General features: G+C 44.6%; 1 protein-coding gene across 1 annotated transcript in view; it reads right to left on the bottom strand.

The window, feature by feature from the left end:
- The window catches only part of Sntb1 (syntrophin beta 1), a 224,207-nt gene extending 210,507 nt beyond the window's left edge, over positions 1-13,700 (bottom strand). Inside the window, exon 1 of the mRNA XM_057792410.1 lies at positions 12,974-13,700. Coding sequence (XP_057648393.1) covers positions 12,974-13,541 — 568 coding nt within the window. The 5' untranslated portion in view covers positions 13,542-13,700. The remainder of the gene's footprint in view (positions 1-12,973) is intronic.
- Positions 13,701-16,704: the final 3,004 nt, after the last annotated feature.

Here is a 16,704-nt window from a genome sequence, read left to right on the forward strand (position 1 = left end):
AACGAAAAAGAAGTAGCAGCAACAGCAGCAGCAACAGCAGCTAGACCTTAGGACACCTGCCTAAGAATGGATTTAGCTGTTTAGCACCCATATATGGCTCGGAAAATTGATGATCAGAATCTCCAGAGCAAAGTAAACATTGCATAAAGTTTAGAGTATCAGTGACATAAGCTATTAAACATGAAAAAAGCAAATATCATTATTGGAAACATTAAAGTAAAAATGGCATCTAAACTACTTAAGGCCAGGCGGTGGTGGCACATACCTTTAATTCCAGCACTCTGGAGGCAGAAGCAGGCAGATTTCTGTGACTTCGAGGCCAGCCTGGTCTATAAGAGCTAGTTCCAGGACAGGCTCTAAAGCTACAGAGAAACTCTGTCTCGAAAAACCAAAAAATAAAGAGAGAGAGAAAGAGAGAGAGAGAGAGAGAGAGAGAGAGAGAGAGAGAGAGAGAGAAACTACTTAAGAAAACATTGCTAGCTTCTTATCTTATCCATATTACTTCAGAAACATTTTGGGCATTGTCTCTAACATCTTCTTCGGGAAGAACTGCAGAAATACACTGCAGCAAAGCGAAGAAGTTAACCAAGTGTTTGTGTGGCTGTGCAGTGTGTCCTGGGACAGACACAAGGCAAAGACAAGAGCGGTCTGGCAGGATGGATGCACATGCACCAAACCAAGACTAGCCAGAGAGGCAGGGCCCCAGGGCGAAAGTAGAACAATATCGGCATGATCAAAATTTTGTAAACATTGCTTGATTCGGTTTTTAGTTTTTAAGATGAGTCCATCAAGAAATGACAGTCTATCCTAGCAATAGTGGAGAGGGTGCCTGAAATGACCTTCCCCTGTATTCAGGTTGGTGATCAACTTAATTGTCATCAGAGAACCTTCATCCTTCATCTGAAGGAAGTGGATGCAGAGATCCACAGCTAAGCACTGGACCAAATTCCCAGAGTCCAGTCAAAGAGAGGGAGGAGGTTTTGTGTGAGCAAAGGGTTCAAGATCATGATGGGGAAACCCACAGAGACAGCTGACCTGAGCTAGTTGGAGCTAATTGACTCTGGACTGATAGCTGGGGAACCTGCATAGGACCGAAGTAGGCCCTTTGAATGTGGGTGACAGTTGTGTGGCTTGAGCAGTCTGTGGGGTCACTGGGAGTTGGACCAGGATTTATCCCCAGTGCATGAACTGGCTTTTTGGAGCCCATTCCCTATGGCGGGATACCTTGCTCAGTCTTGATATATAGGAGAGGGGCTTGGTCATGCCTCAATTTGATATGCCAGACTTTATAGACTCCTCATGGGAGACTTTACTCTTTTTGAGGAGTGGATGGGGGGGGTGTTGAGTAGAGGAAAGGCGGGGGGAGCAGGAGGAGGGGAGAGAGGGAAAACTATAGTTGGTATGTAAAATGAAAAAACTTTTAAATAAAAAATTAATAAAAGAGTGAAAATAAAAAAAGAAAAAAAAAGGAAGAAAAAGAGGGAGGGAGGGATGGAGGGAGGAAGGAAAGATGAACCATGGCCACAACAACAGCTCCTGTTTCTAGTTCCTGCCTCGAGTTCCTGCCCTGACTCCACCACTTCACTGTAAGGTGAAATAAAGCCTTTCCAAAAGGAGAAGGAGAAGGAGAAGAAAGAGGAGGAGGAGGAGGAGGAGGAGGAGGAGGAGGAGGAGGAGGAGGAGGAGGAGGGAAAGGGGATGGGGAAGGGGAAGAGGAAGAAGGAAGGAAAGAAAGGAAGGAAGGAAGGAAGGAAGGAAGAAAGAAGAAAGAAAGAAAGAAAGAAAGAAAGAAAGAAAGAAAGAAAGAAAGAAAGAAAGAAAGGACAGTCTATTTGGGATATGAAAGCAAATGTGCTTATACCAATCCTCGAAGCATGGGGTAGATACGAACATTCCACTACATGCTAGGTAAGAAGGGGTGGGTAAACGCAGACGAAGGGATGCTAGGAGCATGAATTGTTTTAATTTAGAAGTTTTAAAAAAGATGAGGCAGAAAACAGAAAGGAGGTATAAGAATCTTGTGAACAAAAGCGAAAAATCATTAACCTGGATTTCCGTTTGAGACGGCAGTGTTTGAGATGCAAGGCACCAGCACGCCAGGCAATTACTGCTGTTTTATCTCCCTTTGCTACTGTGGTCATGCTCTTGTAGCATGACTATCGCTTCTGATATCCTTAATACTTTGGTTCTTATGTAAATGATGTGGTGACGCTCTCCTCTAGTTTTAAGTTATTATTTTATAAGATACATATGTGATGTCTGTTAAAAAATAGAAAAAAAACTTTTCTATGCTGGTCTCCCTTCTGAAATGTTCTGCTTTAGAAAAACAGTATACAACTTCAATCATTCTACCAGAAAGGTGGCATCTTTAAAAAAAAAAAAAAGCCTAGAAGCCTGTGAGCAAATGAAAGGATGAGGGAAATATAGTATATCTGCACAATGGGATTTTATTAGTCAGTAAAGGTGAGTGAGAATGCCGTCTGCATATAACTCGAGCGCATCACTCTAAGTAAAATAAGTGGGACTCAGAAAGAAAAACATCACATATTGCTTCTCATACACGCAATCTGTTGATGCAGCCACCCATGTGTGCATGAATGCATCCATGCATGGGTACATATGACATGAAAGCAGAGAGGGTGTATTTGGGGGGAGGGTAGAAACTGCAGGAGGGGGAGGAGGAACGGGAAAGAATGGTGTGGTAATGTGAGCAAAAGACAGCAATAAATATGCATGAAGATGACAGAGTGGAAAGCTATTTTGAATGCTTAAAAAATGCAAAATTAATTTTAAACAACACAAACACCTCCAGCCCAATAAAAGACTGAATAACATGTCATTATTTTCTTGCTGTTGAATATTGACTACATTCCATATTTCACAGCTTCCAATGGCTCTTTTCATGTTGTTCCTGGCTTTGAGAATGTACCTTAACATCCATCTCTGGAGTCTTCAAGTCACTGGATGTTTGTGTGGGAACTTAGCTCTCCCAGAAACTAGTTACAACTACTTCTGTCACCCAGCTATGGCCATTTTACATTATCTGTCTGAATATTTTCTTAGCACAAGGCAACATTGACGCTGTAAATTCAAATCTAAGTATGTATTAGAATTGATCTGTCATTCAAACCCTCAAAGGCAATAATCTTTCACAAGTGCCAAATTTGAATTTGACAAGTTTCCTTGTCACCCCTCTCTATGGCATGGGTTGCGTTTCCTTCTTACCCAACAGAAAGAGGAACTCCCTTTGGTGTCGAGATTTTAAGCAGTCAGTTATCCTATGGAACTCATTTTAGGAAATTCCTTCTTTCTTATAGAGACACAAATGTGACACGTGTTTTATTGGGTGACCTCTTGGATTCCATAAAATACAGTACTAGCTAGCAGAATAAAAAACAGAAATATAAACTGGCTTAATAGCAGTCATAGAAATACATTTATATAAAATTTGCTTAAAACAGATACTTGCATTGTAAGTATCAGTAAAATAAACTTTTGGTTTCTTTTTGGTAACAAAATATTCCTGTTTCTATAATTTTTTAAAGTCTACATTTTGCTCTGGAAGGTAAATCCTGTGGGCTTTCTCTCTGCAAAACACTCTACGTGTTTCTGAACCATGCTGTAAACCAGCATTCTACCGCAGATCCCAGTTTCCGGCTCAAGACCGCAGCAGTCTCCACTGTGGACTGGTTGGATGGTGGCGAACTGGGGTTACTAAAACTCATCAACTGCACGAGCTTATGTGAGATCACCACCCGGGTCCTTTCTAAGTGTGAAACTCACTAAGCATCTGTTACACCAGCCATTGGTACCTTGTGCTTGGGTAAACAGAATTTACCCAGCACGCAACTAAATTTTTTAGCTTAGATGATTGAACTCTATCTGAAACCAAGACTCGAATAAACATGGGGAATCATCTGCTCTTTATTAAGCCCCAGGCAACGGATTTACTGCTGACCATATAGACTCACTTTACCCTTCATGACAAACCAAAGAGTAAAATTTCACTGCCTGGGAAACTGAGATTCCTTGTTAAGTAACTTGAGCGGGCTCACACAGCTAAAAAGCGATAGGATACAAAGTTAAGCCTAGGCGGAATAAATTCAAGGCCCACTCTCCAAACTACTCACTACAGAGGGGAAGAAGACGGTGAGGGAGAAAAGGAAATCCTTGAACATTGACACAAGTAAACTGGATTTCAAGACAGCAGCACTCAGCAACCAGTCAACCAGTCAAGTTTTCAAGAAATCTTCCCACATTTATCAGAATGCTAGAATGACTCTTAAAGCCCCAGGATGAGCAGTAGTTTTTTTTTTTTTTTTTTTTTTTTTTTTTTTTTTTTTAAATACTGAAATAAACATGGGTCATCACTTTATTTTCCATTACAAATTCTCTGAATCTGGAACTTTTCCATCCATCTAGGCCATTTTGAGAGGCTCATTTGCATTGGTCTGTTAGGACTTGGATGTCGCAGTGAGTCATATATATTTCCGCTTAGGTCTTACTCTGCGGGCCAGAGCTAAAGGCAAGTGCTATTATAGATCAAGGCCAGTGAAGTGGGTAATGAGGTTTGGTATATAAAACGCTTGGTATAAATGCAAGGGAACTTCTGGCTTTTCTTTAACATTAACGGCTTTGAGATGCATCATTTAAAATAGAATGCTTAGTAGGCCAGTAGCTGTCGGAGCGTAAGTCTCCTCCACTGAGCAGACCACTGGAAGTTTCGGCAAGGTACCTTCCGCAGACATAGTGCTGTGTGCAGGGAGTTATTCTTAACACGAACTCCATGGGCTACTGCTAAAACACATAGCTGAACAGGAAGAACATGGCCCACGGTTGCACAAGTCAGGGATGGAAGGGCTGCTCCAGTCAGCTTCATAAAGGAGTAGGGTCTGAATCCTCAGGCTGACACAGAAGCTTAAAAAAAGAAGCAGCTAAAATACCTAGGCAGACGCTTCATCTCCCCAGGTCAGAAGCATTCTTGCATAGTCAGACTTGTGGGCCCCACACAGAGGGGAGGTGGAGAAAAGCGGCGATAACTAACACATTAAGAGATTAATTACATTTCCCTGCAACGCTGAAGATCATATCTGGCTTGACGGTCTTCAGCTGTCTGTAGAGACTGGTCTGTGTTGAGTAAGTTTTCCCACCTATAAAGGCCCTTCTTCATGGGGGATGGAGCCAGGTAGAGTGTTATTCACCTTAATGTAGTAGTGGGAGAGCTGGCTGAAGGGATTCATAGTGAAGGGTTACCTAAAACCCACCAGTTCTCCCACCCCTCCCCCATCTCTCTTTCGCCTCTCCCCCCACCACTTTCCCTCTTCTTCCATTTCTTCTTCCTCTTACTTTCTACCCATCCCCACTGTTTTTATTTTCTCTTAAACCTATTTTAATAGCCTAATGTGTGCCGGGCACGATTCTGGAGTCATGTTGGTTTTTATACGAATTCAGGCCAGTTTGCTGTTGCTAAGTTCAATCACACCACCGTCAACCTTTGAAACCTTGATTGCTTTAGATCCCTGGCATCAGGGTTCAGGCTGACATCTTCCTAGCTTTCTTCTGCCAGAGAATAATTTCTTGAGCTTGTTTGGCGTGCACCAGGGTGCGCTGAGAAACTATCAGAAAATCAAATGGGAAACGCCATCACTTCACAAGATAACATGAGTTAAGCCACGGCTCTCTGGCATTTCTACTTCTCCCCAAGAAACCAAAAGGACTTCTAATATCAGCCCAAGTATTCTTTGGAGATTGACCCGATCATAAAGTCTTAGTGGGAGCAAGCTACTTTTCTGACCTAGGCCCAGCTTGGGAGAATGCTTCTAGGTGTGTTTAAGGTGGGAAGCTGAGCTAAGGTGCTTCCAAGTTGGTTCAGTCCTCTAAAAGCTTGACAAACACATGTGTTCGGGTTCTCCTCTTGAAGCGCAAAACTGATTGTGACATTTAACTCCAGTGTGAGGTCTCTTCAGTTCTCTAAAATTCCCTAGCTCTGTCTCTAAGGTCTGCAGGTCATACTCTGAATTTAGCCTTGGTGAGCTGCAGCTGCTGCACACGCTCTTTGGGGATTTTCTCTAAGTATTTGCCTTGGGCAGCCCTCCCGAAGGATAGCCTAGGTGATCAGAAGAGGGACCATAGCATATCACGATGGTTCATAGACAGCGCTTTTCCTCCCTGGAAGAATCTATGTTGTCGGTATCTGGTACTAGTCAACTAGTTGGGAAGGGATAAATATGCAAATGAATGCAAATCTTTGTTGCAGTGATGGAGCGAAGGATTATTTACAGAAGTGGAAGACATTCTCAAAGGACTATTTGGATATTCTCCCACAGTGCAACTTCAGCAAATTGGTTTGACCATTAAAAATAATACCCCTCCTCAAATACGCCTCCTCCCTCATCTCCAGGGCCTGTGAACAAGTTCCCAGACATGGCAAGGGAGAATGAAGGTTGAAGATGGAATTACAGTTGCTAACGGTTGACCTTAAAACAGAGAGTTCTTTATGAATCATCTCGGTGTAACCAGATAAACACAAGTGTCCTTGAAGTGGAAGAAGGCAGAAAAGGGATGGGAATGATGTGAGAAGCTCAACCTGCCCTCAGAGGCTTTAAGGAAAAGGGGAGATCAGAAGGCAAGGTTTATAGGCAGTCTCTCAGATGGCAAGGAAACAGATTTGCTCTGAGAGTCTTCACAAAGGGGGAAAGCAAGCAGGCTTACCTGGTTTTAGCTACTATAGACCCATGCCAGATTTCTGACTTAAAAAGATGATAAAATTGGGGACTGGAGAAAGGGTTAAGCATGCGTGCTGTTTTTGTAGAGACTTGGTTTAGTTCCTAGCAGCCATGTGATAGCTCACAGCAGACTATAACTCGAGTTCCAGGAGATCCAACACCTTCTAGACTCTACACCAGGCACAAGCAAGGTCCATGTATGTACATGCAGGTCAGTCACCCATACATGCAGGCTACATGTGCACATACATAAAATAAACATGAATATCTTTTTTAAAATTGTAAGATTACAAATTTGGGGTTGGGAGGATGGTTCAGCAGGTCAAGGTACTAGAGTCCGAGCTAATGACCTAATTTCAGTCTCTGAGACACACATGTTGGAAGAACAGAACAGACTCCTGCAAGACATCTTCTGACCTCTATCCATGAGCAGGGGCATGTAGAAACACAGAGAAACAAGAAAACCCACTTTTTAAAAATGTAATAATATTATAACTTTGTGCCCTTTTACTGACCAAAGTTTCTTGTAACTTATTAGCTATGAGCTAGCAGATAAGAAAGTGGAAGACCTAATTAAAATTATTCTCTCGCCTCTTGCAACTTCACTCTCCTAATCAAGAGTTTTTTTTTTTGGGGGGGGGGAGATTATCCCTAATCTGCTTATTTCCTAAGGCTGTTGAGATCAAAGGCTGTCAAGCCTTGCTCGAATGCAGTTCAGCACTAACTCATTGTGTAAACTAGGGGTGTCAGTTGTGTCGCTTTGACCTGAGTTAATCCACACAAAGGGCTAAGAAGGGGATGTGGCATCTTGCCACGTACATGTTAACCATTACTGCATGGGCAGAGGACTTTCAAAAAGGTTGATTCGTATTCTCTGATAAGGTGGTATGGGCCCTGTTAAAGAACACTGATTCTCAAGGAAGAGGATGGCCCATGGCCCCTTTCTAGCTGCAGTCAGAAATACACAGAGGCATTTTTGGATTAAGTACCACGTGACTGGTGTTACGTTACAGAAACCAAGGATCACAGATGGCCTGGGTAGTCTTTCACAGTGAAAGACTTTTCTAGATCCTGAATGATACCATACGGGCCTCTCCATCCTCAATTGTGGATTTGACAAAATGGATTCAGTGGACATGAAACAAAACAAAACAAAATAAAATAAAAATAAAAACCAATGATATCCAATGAACTATAGTATACCCATAAAGTGTTCGCAGATAAGAGCCAAGCTAATTGGTGTGAGGAGATACAACGAGTAAGGCAACTTATAAAAGGAAGCATGTTATTCAGAGGCTCGTTTACGGTGTCAGAGGATGAGTCCCTGATTATCATAGTAGGGAGCATGGCAGCAGGCAGGCATGGAACTGGGGCAGTATCTAAGAGCTTACATTGTATCCACAAGCATGAGGCGGAGGGAGCATTACCTGGAAATGAAGTGCAGTTTTAAAAGCCCATATTCTGCCCCCCAGTGACACATCTCCGGTAAGAAGACCACATCTCTTCATCCTTCCCCAAAACAGTTTCACGAACTGGGGACCAAACATTTAGATACATGAGCCTATGGGGGCCATTCTCATTCAAGCCGTCACATTTAACAAAGGAATATTCTTAACATTTGGATTCTTTTCCAATCTTCCCAGAAAAAGCACCACCTGTTTGTGTAATCCCCGTCTTCTTGTCCCACTGTCCTTATTCCCATCACCAGAGAAAGGGATCACAGAGCGACTTCCCAAATGAGCTCCCTGTTCAGTCACTCCTGGACACAGCTGAGAGAGGAGCCTCTGGGCCCAGTTCTTGTCAAGAACTGTCCTTGGCTTTTTCTTCTGAGTTTCTCATTTTCCTGGTCCAATTCTACAGAGACCTTTTCAACAAGTGGTGTTTCTGTCCACCCCTACCTCCATACGTTAACACAAAACTTCCAGAAACTCGTCTCCTTTATCTTGACTATGGATGAATTAATTTGATGGTTACTTCCGCTACAAAAATGCTGACCAATTTCATTACTATTTCATGCATACATGAAATACAAAGGCTGGGAAGGTACCAGTTCAGCAGGAAAACTGCTTACCTGTAAACATGTTATCCCGAGTTCAGTTTCCCAGTGCCCAGGTAAAAACCTGGGGATGGCAGAACACTTCCGCAATCCCTGCTCTGAGAAAGCGGAGATGGGAGGGTCCTTGGAACTCACTGGTTAGCCAGCCATGGAAAATCAGCGAGTTAAGGTTCAGAGATGAAACCCTGTCTTGAGAACTATGGTGGAGAGTCTCTGAGGAGCAGAACTGATGTTGAACTCTTGCTTACACACATGCACACAGACACATGGCACATATATACCACACATGTACATACACACACAATATAACCAAACTCAATTAAATAATAAGAATAAAGGGATTCCTTGCATCCAGAACTGCCTAGGATGGCTATGCAGGTACCTCCTGTTCGCAACACGGGATTTTGGTCACATTGTAGTCTATGTGAATGATGCCCTTTAGGATTTATGGCTCTACCTTACATGACTGCATATGGGGTATCTGCTTCCTCTCCTTAAAATGAGAAATAAGTTCATGCTGAAAAATTTTCTGATCTTAATTTTAATGAGCACTTGGTTAACATATTGGTTTACTTGCTATGCCTGATTCACAATTTGAATTAGAATTGGGGCTTGAACTCCTGGTCAGCCACGTGTTCAACTTCATCTTGTAGAGTTCTGTTGTCTCATAGTAGCTTTCTTTTGATAGCTTGATATCTATCAACAGATAGATGCTTGGTGCATTTATAAAACCCCGTCCTCCTTGTCCATCCCATCTGAGTATACTGCACAATGGCTGTTTCCTGCTCAGGGTATTGTCAACCACTTCACCTTAGGTAAGAAATGGAGAACATGCCAGGAGCCCAGTGACATCAACTGGTTCACATACATGGTTCCCTGGTAAAGTTCAGGCCATCATCCTTACCTAGGGATTATTTGAGCTCAGAAATCAGGTAGACTTGGATACCTCCTAGCTATGTTATTGTTGCTTTACGTAGATACCATAAGACTTTAGTTTCTCTAGGAAAGTGAACAACAATAGTATCGGCCGCATGGAGTTGCCAAGCAGATGAAAGTAGAACTTGGCACAAACGGAATGAGCTCAAGAAATGTGAGCTATTGTAAGCCTTTTCCCCAGGTTATGTTAACTCCTGTGGCTCTGGAGAAAATGGTCTCTCAGTATTAGAGTTTAGATGTAGATAGATAGGTAGGTAGATAGGTAGACAGATAGATAAACAGACAGGCAGACAGACTGACAGACAGATGGATTGATTGATTGATAGAGATAAATAGATATCAGAAATCAAGAGCCAAAATAATTCTTTTTCTAAAAAAATCGAATGAAGAAATAACTCCAATAAGATAGAAGAATGAATCCCTGGTTTTGAACGGGCATTTCATCTGCATCTTATTTAAACTGTAAAAACACAGAGAGAATATTTGCATGCCTTGTGTTCTCCTTGCTGCACAGCGTCAACCCTATGAAGTAAAGAGCTGACACTTGCCTTGCTGTTTCTTTGCACAAGAAGACACAGAAACTCTGCTAGGTTATGGGAATGTAGAAAGTTCTGGAGGCGGTTTTAATAAGCCTCTTCACTGGGAACCCTTTCTTGGCACCAAATGATGACAGAGGGAGGGCTGTGATGCTTGGGTTGATGGTGTGGGCCCACTACTGCCTCACTGAGGACCCTGGAGGAAACAAACATTTGGCTTCAAACAAGAGGCACTGTGAGTGGAGACTGAGGGTGAAGCTCAATAGTAAAATGCTAGCCTAGAGTGTGCAGGTGACAAGGCTCCAGGTTTGGTTGGGTGAGGTGGGAAGGAGGGCAGAAGTAAGAAGTGAGGGTAAAGAGAGGGCATTATTTTAACTCATACCTCTTCCATGGACATCTCTTACTTGCTGCTAAGTACTGAAAAGTTGGACTAGCGATGACTAGGAAACCCCAAGTCTCCCCTAGGTGTTCTGACTGCAACACACGATGCAGTGATCTTTAGTGTCACTGGAGAGCTTTTGACAGAACTCATTTTTTAGTTGTCTTTAACAAGTACACAACCCTTTCACACACACAAACATGCACATCCATCCACACACACATAGACACATAGACACACATACACAATACACACATACACATATATGCACACATGCATACACATAGCATACACATACAGGCATAGACACACATACAGACACATACACACATACATGCACACACATACATGTATACACATACATACATATACATGCATACACACATATATACATATACATACATACACACATACACATAGACACACACGCACACACATACATACATACACACATGTACACACAGGTACACACATACACATGCATACACACATACACATACACACACTACATACCTGCATACATACACAAACACATACACACACACACACACACACACACACCTTTTTCTAAGTTTATTTTCAACTCCAGGAGTCACTTTTTCTTCCTTTTTTTGTGAAAGAGTCACTTCTAACTTTGTCAAGTTATTATTCATTAAATTGAAATCAAAGACAGGAATATGGGATGGACTCAGGGGCAGTGCCTGACGTAGAATACGTTACCTCCTCCCTCCATATTATCAGTAAGGACCACAAACTAAACAGATGACCAGATGCTTATAGTCCAAATTACACTCTCCCCGGATCCTACCTGTCCCTTGTCACCCAAACCAATAAAACACTTGAACAAGAATTTTTTTTCTTGTTTGCTTATGTTAATCATCAAGCCAAACCAAACAGCTTTCACTTTCTGGAATCAGAGGTGGCAATTAAACATGAAGACATCACAAATCCTCTAGGCAAACAAACAAACAAGCAAACAAACAACAAAAGCCTCTTGGTGTTCCAGGCCAGGAGGCAGACCACCACAGCACATTGAAGCTGCATCAGCTGTCATTGGTGTCTCAGTGTCACACGCCAGCACCACAGTTGGGTGAACGGGGAACCATTACATCTTAGTTTAAGGGTTGAAGTCAATCACGGTATTATAAAGTCTAGGTTGGAAGACTGTCTCAATCACTGAGTATGTTTATTAACTCTTCCTGCATGTATGCCGCTGGACACTCCAAGCTACGGAGAGCCCTCTACATAAGTAAAAAACCTCCAAACAGCTCAGTCTGTTAAAATGAAACTGAGAAAAATCAATAAAATTGTTCCACAGTGTTAGGACAGGTGAAAGTATGCAAGGAGCTACAGAGACAGAAAAAACGAGCTCTGGGGAAAGGGAGGCTGCAGAGTTCCTTCTTCCCCCATATTGCCACAAGCAGGGAAACTGGTACTTCCTATTCTGGTCCATTGGATGATTAGAGCATGAAGACTCTAGATCTTCAGATATAGTTTCTAAGGTTCTTACGTTCATGGGCAGGGACTACTGCTTACAAAAGTTAATTTCACATTACTCTGGGAGGCACAAGCAGAAAAACAAAACAAAACAAAAAAATCAAAAAACCAAAAAACCAAAAACCAAAAAACAAAAAACAAAACACTTCACCAGCTCTCCACCCAAAGGAACCTGGAATCTGGACTGACCGGCTGAACACACTGTTGGGGAAGTGAACTTGTGCCTAAATCTGCAACATCTTTCCCAGCCTTTGGCACTACTTAAAATTGCACAGCCTTACGGACTCTCCAGCCGGAGGGGAGGGAAGTGGAGAAGGATGGTTGAGGTTAGCATTCAAACACTGTCACCTCTCTCCGGTTTCTTTACCTTTCAAATCTTCACCACTGGATTACTCAGGCTGCGAAAATTTTGCCAAAGTAGAAAAGTACCAGAGATGCCATGAGTCAGTGGCCTTGCTTTACCATGTGGGCAGATGCAAATTCCCGGCTAACACACCATTTCCAGTTCCACTCCCCAGACTCTACACTGCACTTGGGTTGTCCGAAGATTTTTTTTAAAAAGATATTGAAACCACGTGCACCGATATGTACGAAGCTTCCAACACCATGTACTAAGCACCCCATTCAAGCCAAGAAAACCCAGGCAGTTTAGTCTTTCAGTACAGCACTCTGGGGCAGAGCCAGGGTGGAGATGAGTTGCCCCCAGGTGGTAAAAGTTGTCAAAAGTCCATGCCTGCCACTGCTTTGGCAAAACATAGGCACTACTGGCAAGTGTGTGAGTGTAAGGGTGGGTTGAAGAAGGTTCACGATGCGGGGTAAGGCCCGCACAGCGTTAACCCCTTACCTTCCAGCAGTACTTCCTTGCCTGCACGCTTCAGCGCCTGCACGGCTTCATCGTGGGTGGCGTCCCGCAAGTCTGCTCCGTTCACCGACAGGATAGCATCGCCCACATACAGGGCTTGGGTCTGATCCGCTGCCAGCCCCTTGAAGATCTTGCTGATGAGTATGGGCATCTTATTTTCCTTGCCCCCTTTGATGCTGATGCCCAGCCCGCCCAGCTCCTGCTTCAGCACCTTCACGCCCCTCTTCTGGTTTGAGATGGACTCAGGCACCTGCTCCGGGAGGTCAGTGAAGGCTGTGCGGACCCCGGCGGGAGAGTCCGGGGGTTGAGTGACACCAGTAGCCGGGTGCCCTGTCCCGGAGCCCCTGCAGAAGGAGCCATTGGTGGCAGTCCCTATGCCGTTGTACGCCGCAGCGCCCTCCTCGCAGCTCAACACCAGGGCGTCCTCGCTCAAGTTCACCAGAACTTTATGCCAACGATCCCGCACCAAAACTTCCAGCAGTCCGCTCCGCTGCGCCCGGCCGCCTCCCCCGCCAGCCGGCGCAGCCACAGCCGCCGCCGCTACCGCCATCTTTCCAGCATTCTTAAAATGCCATGTGATTGCAAACGGGGGGAAAAGTGGAGAAGGGGTGCGAGTGGGAGGACGCAGGTCGCTGGGGCGCGGGAGAAGCAAACGCCCGGCAGCGCGCACCCAGGACTCCACTTCCCGTGTTCGCGGCCGCGCTGTGCGCCACTTGGCAGCTGCTGAACTGGTTCCCCCTCGCCTGATCCTGGGCGGGGTGGAGCAACCTAAAAGAAGAAGGAGAGCCCTCGACAGGGGAGGAGGGAAAAAAGCCAGCTGCCAGTTGCCAAACCCCAACCGGAGAGGAGCCGCGGAGCCGCCAAGTGCGGTGGAGAATCGGTGGGAGGAGGCAAGGGCGGGGACCTGGGGCCCCAGCCGCTCACCTGTTCGGCCACGGTAGCGTCACACTCCCACGTCGCGCTGGCTCAGACCCGGGTGCCTCAGTTCTCTGTAATACCTTACCGCAGCTCCCCCCAGACCTACCAGGTCCTGTGTCGCTGCACCTACCTCGCCCCCGAGCCGGTTCTTCTGAAACAGCCTTTCTCGATGGGTCCCCACACTCACCTTTAAGAGGTGCCCGTTCTGCCTCTGTACCCTCACTCAATTCTCTTGAGCCAACTTGCCTCAGTCCTCACTCAGCTACTTACAGATCCCAGTCTTCCTCAAACCGAAGCTTCCTAGTCTCGACTCAATTCTTGCTTATTTCTCCTTTCCTGTAGGACCCTGGGGAGGAAGGAAACAGTGGAGAGAGGTCCTAGGCTGGGCCAGAAGCCAAGGGAAAACTGTCAGAGGAACACAGCATGAAGTCTCATTAAACCTGCATACCCCAGTCCTATTAGACAGAGCACTTGCGACAGGGGTCCTCATCTCCAGGACAAGGGTCTATCTCAACCTCCTGTGCCAGCGCAAACCTTGTTGAGGCTCCCTCGTTCTTTCTTAGATGCCATACAGGAAGTGTCTTCTTTAGAAACTCAGAATGGGTTCCCCGAAAATTGCTTGCGTGTCTCTTAAACTGTACATTCCCAAGGTGACAGCGTTGTAATTCTTGGTTCTCTTCCTAGGCCAACCAGGAAATGCTACCGTAACTGTAACCCAAGCCATAGCGGGACATCGCAGGGTTCGTTTACTATGGAACTTCTTAAGTACTTCCCCTACCTTAAGCGGGTCCCACAACTCGTTTAAGGTATGTTAAGTTTTGTACCTACTTGACTTCCCCCTGCTCGCTCTCCATTCTCTGGAAAACAAAAGAAAAATACAACTCTGTGATTGGTCTGGAGAAAAATCAATTAAATATCATAAGCATTAAAAATATATAAATCTGCCAATTCTGGAAGGTGAAGTCTACTCAACAAGATGCCAGGGGGAAGTGGGTCTTTGAGAGCATATATGTCTTCACCACAGGGAAGGGTACCAGCAGCAAACAGCTCCAGGCACTCTGGAAGGGGCTGGAGCTGTTTGCTGCTGGTACCCTTCCGTGTGGTGAAGACATCAGCACTCGGGAGGCAGAGGCAGGCGGATCTCTGTGAGTTCGAGACCAGCCTGGTCTACAGAGCTAGTTCCAGGACAGGCTCCAAAGCCACAGAGAAACCCTGTCTCGAAAAACCAAAAAAAAAAAAAAAAAAAAAATCACAGGATTCCCCTATGGAGTCCCAGGCAGGGACACAGAACTCAGGGAAAATACTTAAGAGACTTTCTTGGGAACGTGAATTCAAGTCGCTGAGGCTCACTGACGGCCCTTGAATGGATCTTTCAACTCTCTTGCTCCTATAATTTTAAATCTGCTGTATTCCAAAAAGTGTTTTTAATGTTTTCATGCAAGCCTGCCCACAACAGGGACGCAGAGACAGCAGCTGGGGTTTCTTCCGTCCTTCCCGTTAGACTGGGACAGAGAGGGGCGCTAACACAGAGGATACCACTATTCGGAAGAAACCTAGCAGACAGTGATTTGGCCTTCTGCTTTGGAGACTGAGATCTCAGGCCCATGATCAGTAAATGTTTACTTTTCAATTGCAAAACCACAAACAAAAACAAAACCCAAACAAACAACAACAACAACAAGCCTAAGGTTGAGCTAGGCATCAGAATGCAATATACAGATGACGAAACAAAACTAACCAGTCCCTGGACCAGAAATAACTAACCAGTCCTCTAGGCACCAGAATGCAATGTACAGATGACAAAATAAAACTAACCAGTCCCTGGCCCAGAAATTCTCCAGTCAGCATACCAGTGCCTTGTCTCTGCTACCCAGCAGCGGAGGAATGCCAGCCACACCCCAAAGTCATTGACTTATTACCCATTAGACGTGGCAGGCCGTGGGATGGACCCTCCTGCGGCTCTCTATGCTGAGCACGTTTTCTTCTGTGTGAGCAGACTTACATGGAAAGAAAATCCGGTCCTGGTTTAAAGTTGCATCAGAATGAAAGGGGACAAATACAGCGCAAGGCTGGAGGCATGCATGTGGCTTTGCTAGTGGGATTGTAATTACGGTCCCTGTCCTAAGTACTTTGCACATATTAACCCAGTCCTCTGGGCACTACTTGAGGGCCATTTTGGTAATGATCCCTCGTATTACAGGTGAAGAAGTGGAGGCTCAGGCTTACTAACCAACCCGGCTCATGTAATTAGTACATGGCAGACAGGACTTGAAGTTTAACCATTGTCATACCTCTGTTCAAAATATAGCCTAGCAGCTACAGCCCCAGTGCTCATCTGAAGGCAGGGTCTTCTTTTTCTACTGGGGAGGGACAGCTCTCAGGTGAAGGCCCTGCCCTTTGCTAGGAGATAGAACTGGCATTTCCTTCCGACATTTCTTTCTTCACAAGCTTAGAGGGCACCTTGCCTATCTCCAGTTGATAGTTTTTTTTTTTTTTTATACATGGCGATACTTGAAAATGGCCACCGTCTGTGGTCTTGCTAGCTGAGAAGCCTGACTATATCACTCAGACAATGCCACACATCTGACTTCTTGTCAGTGTTGATTCTCATGTCTTATCCACCTTGATATTTTTCAGTGGGAAGGGTCAAGTGGAATTTTATAATCTTCATAACTGAGGGAGAAAATCCCTTCCCCCATGGCCCCTGTGTTAACTTTCTATCATTGTAGCAAACACCTGAGATCAATCAGCTTCTTAAGAGATAAGGCTAATTTTGACTCGTGGCTCTGAGGTCA

Source organism: Chionomys nivalis, chromosome 17, assembly GCF_950005125.1.
Source record: "Chionomys nivalis chromosome 17, mChiNiv1.1, whole genome shotgun sequence".
NCBI classification, from domain to species: domain Eukaryota; kingdom Metazoa; phylum Chordata; class Mammalia; order Rodentia; family Cricetidae; genus Chionomys; species Chionomys nivalis.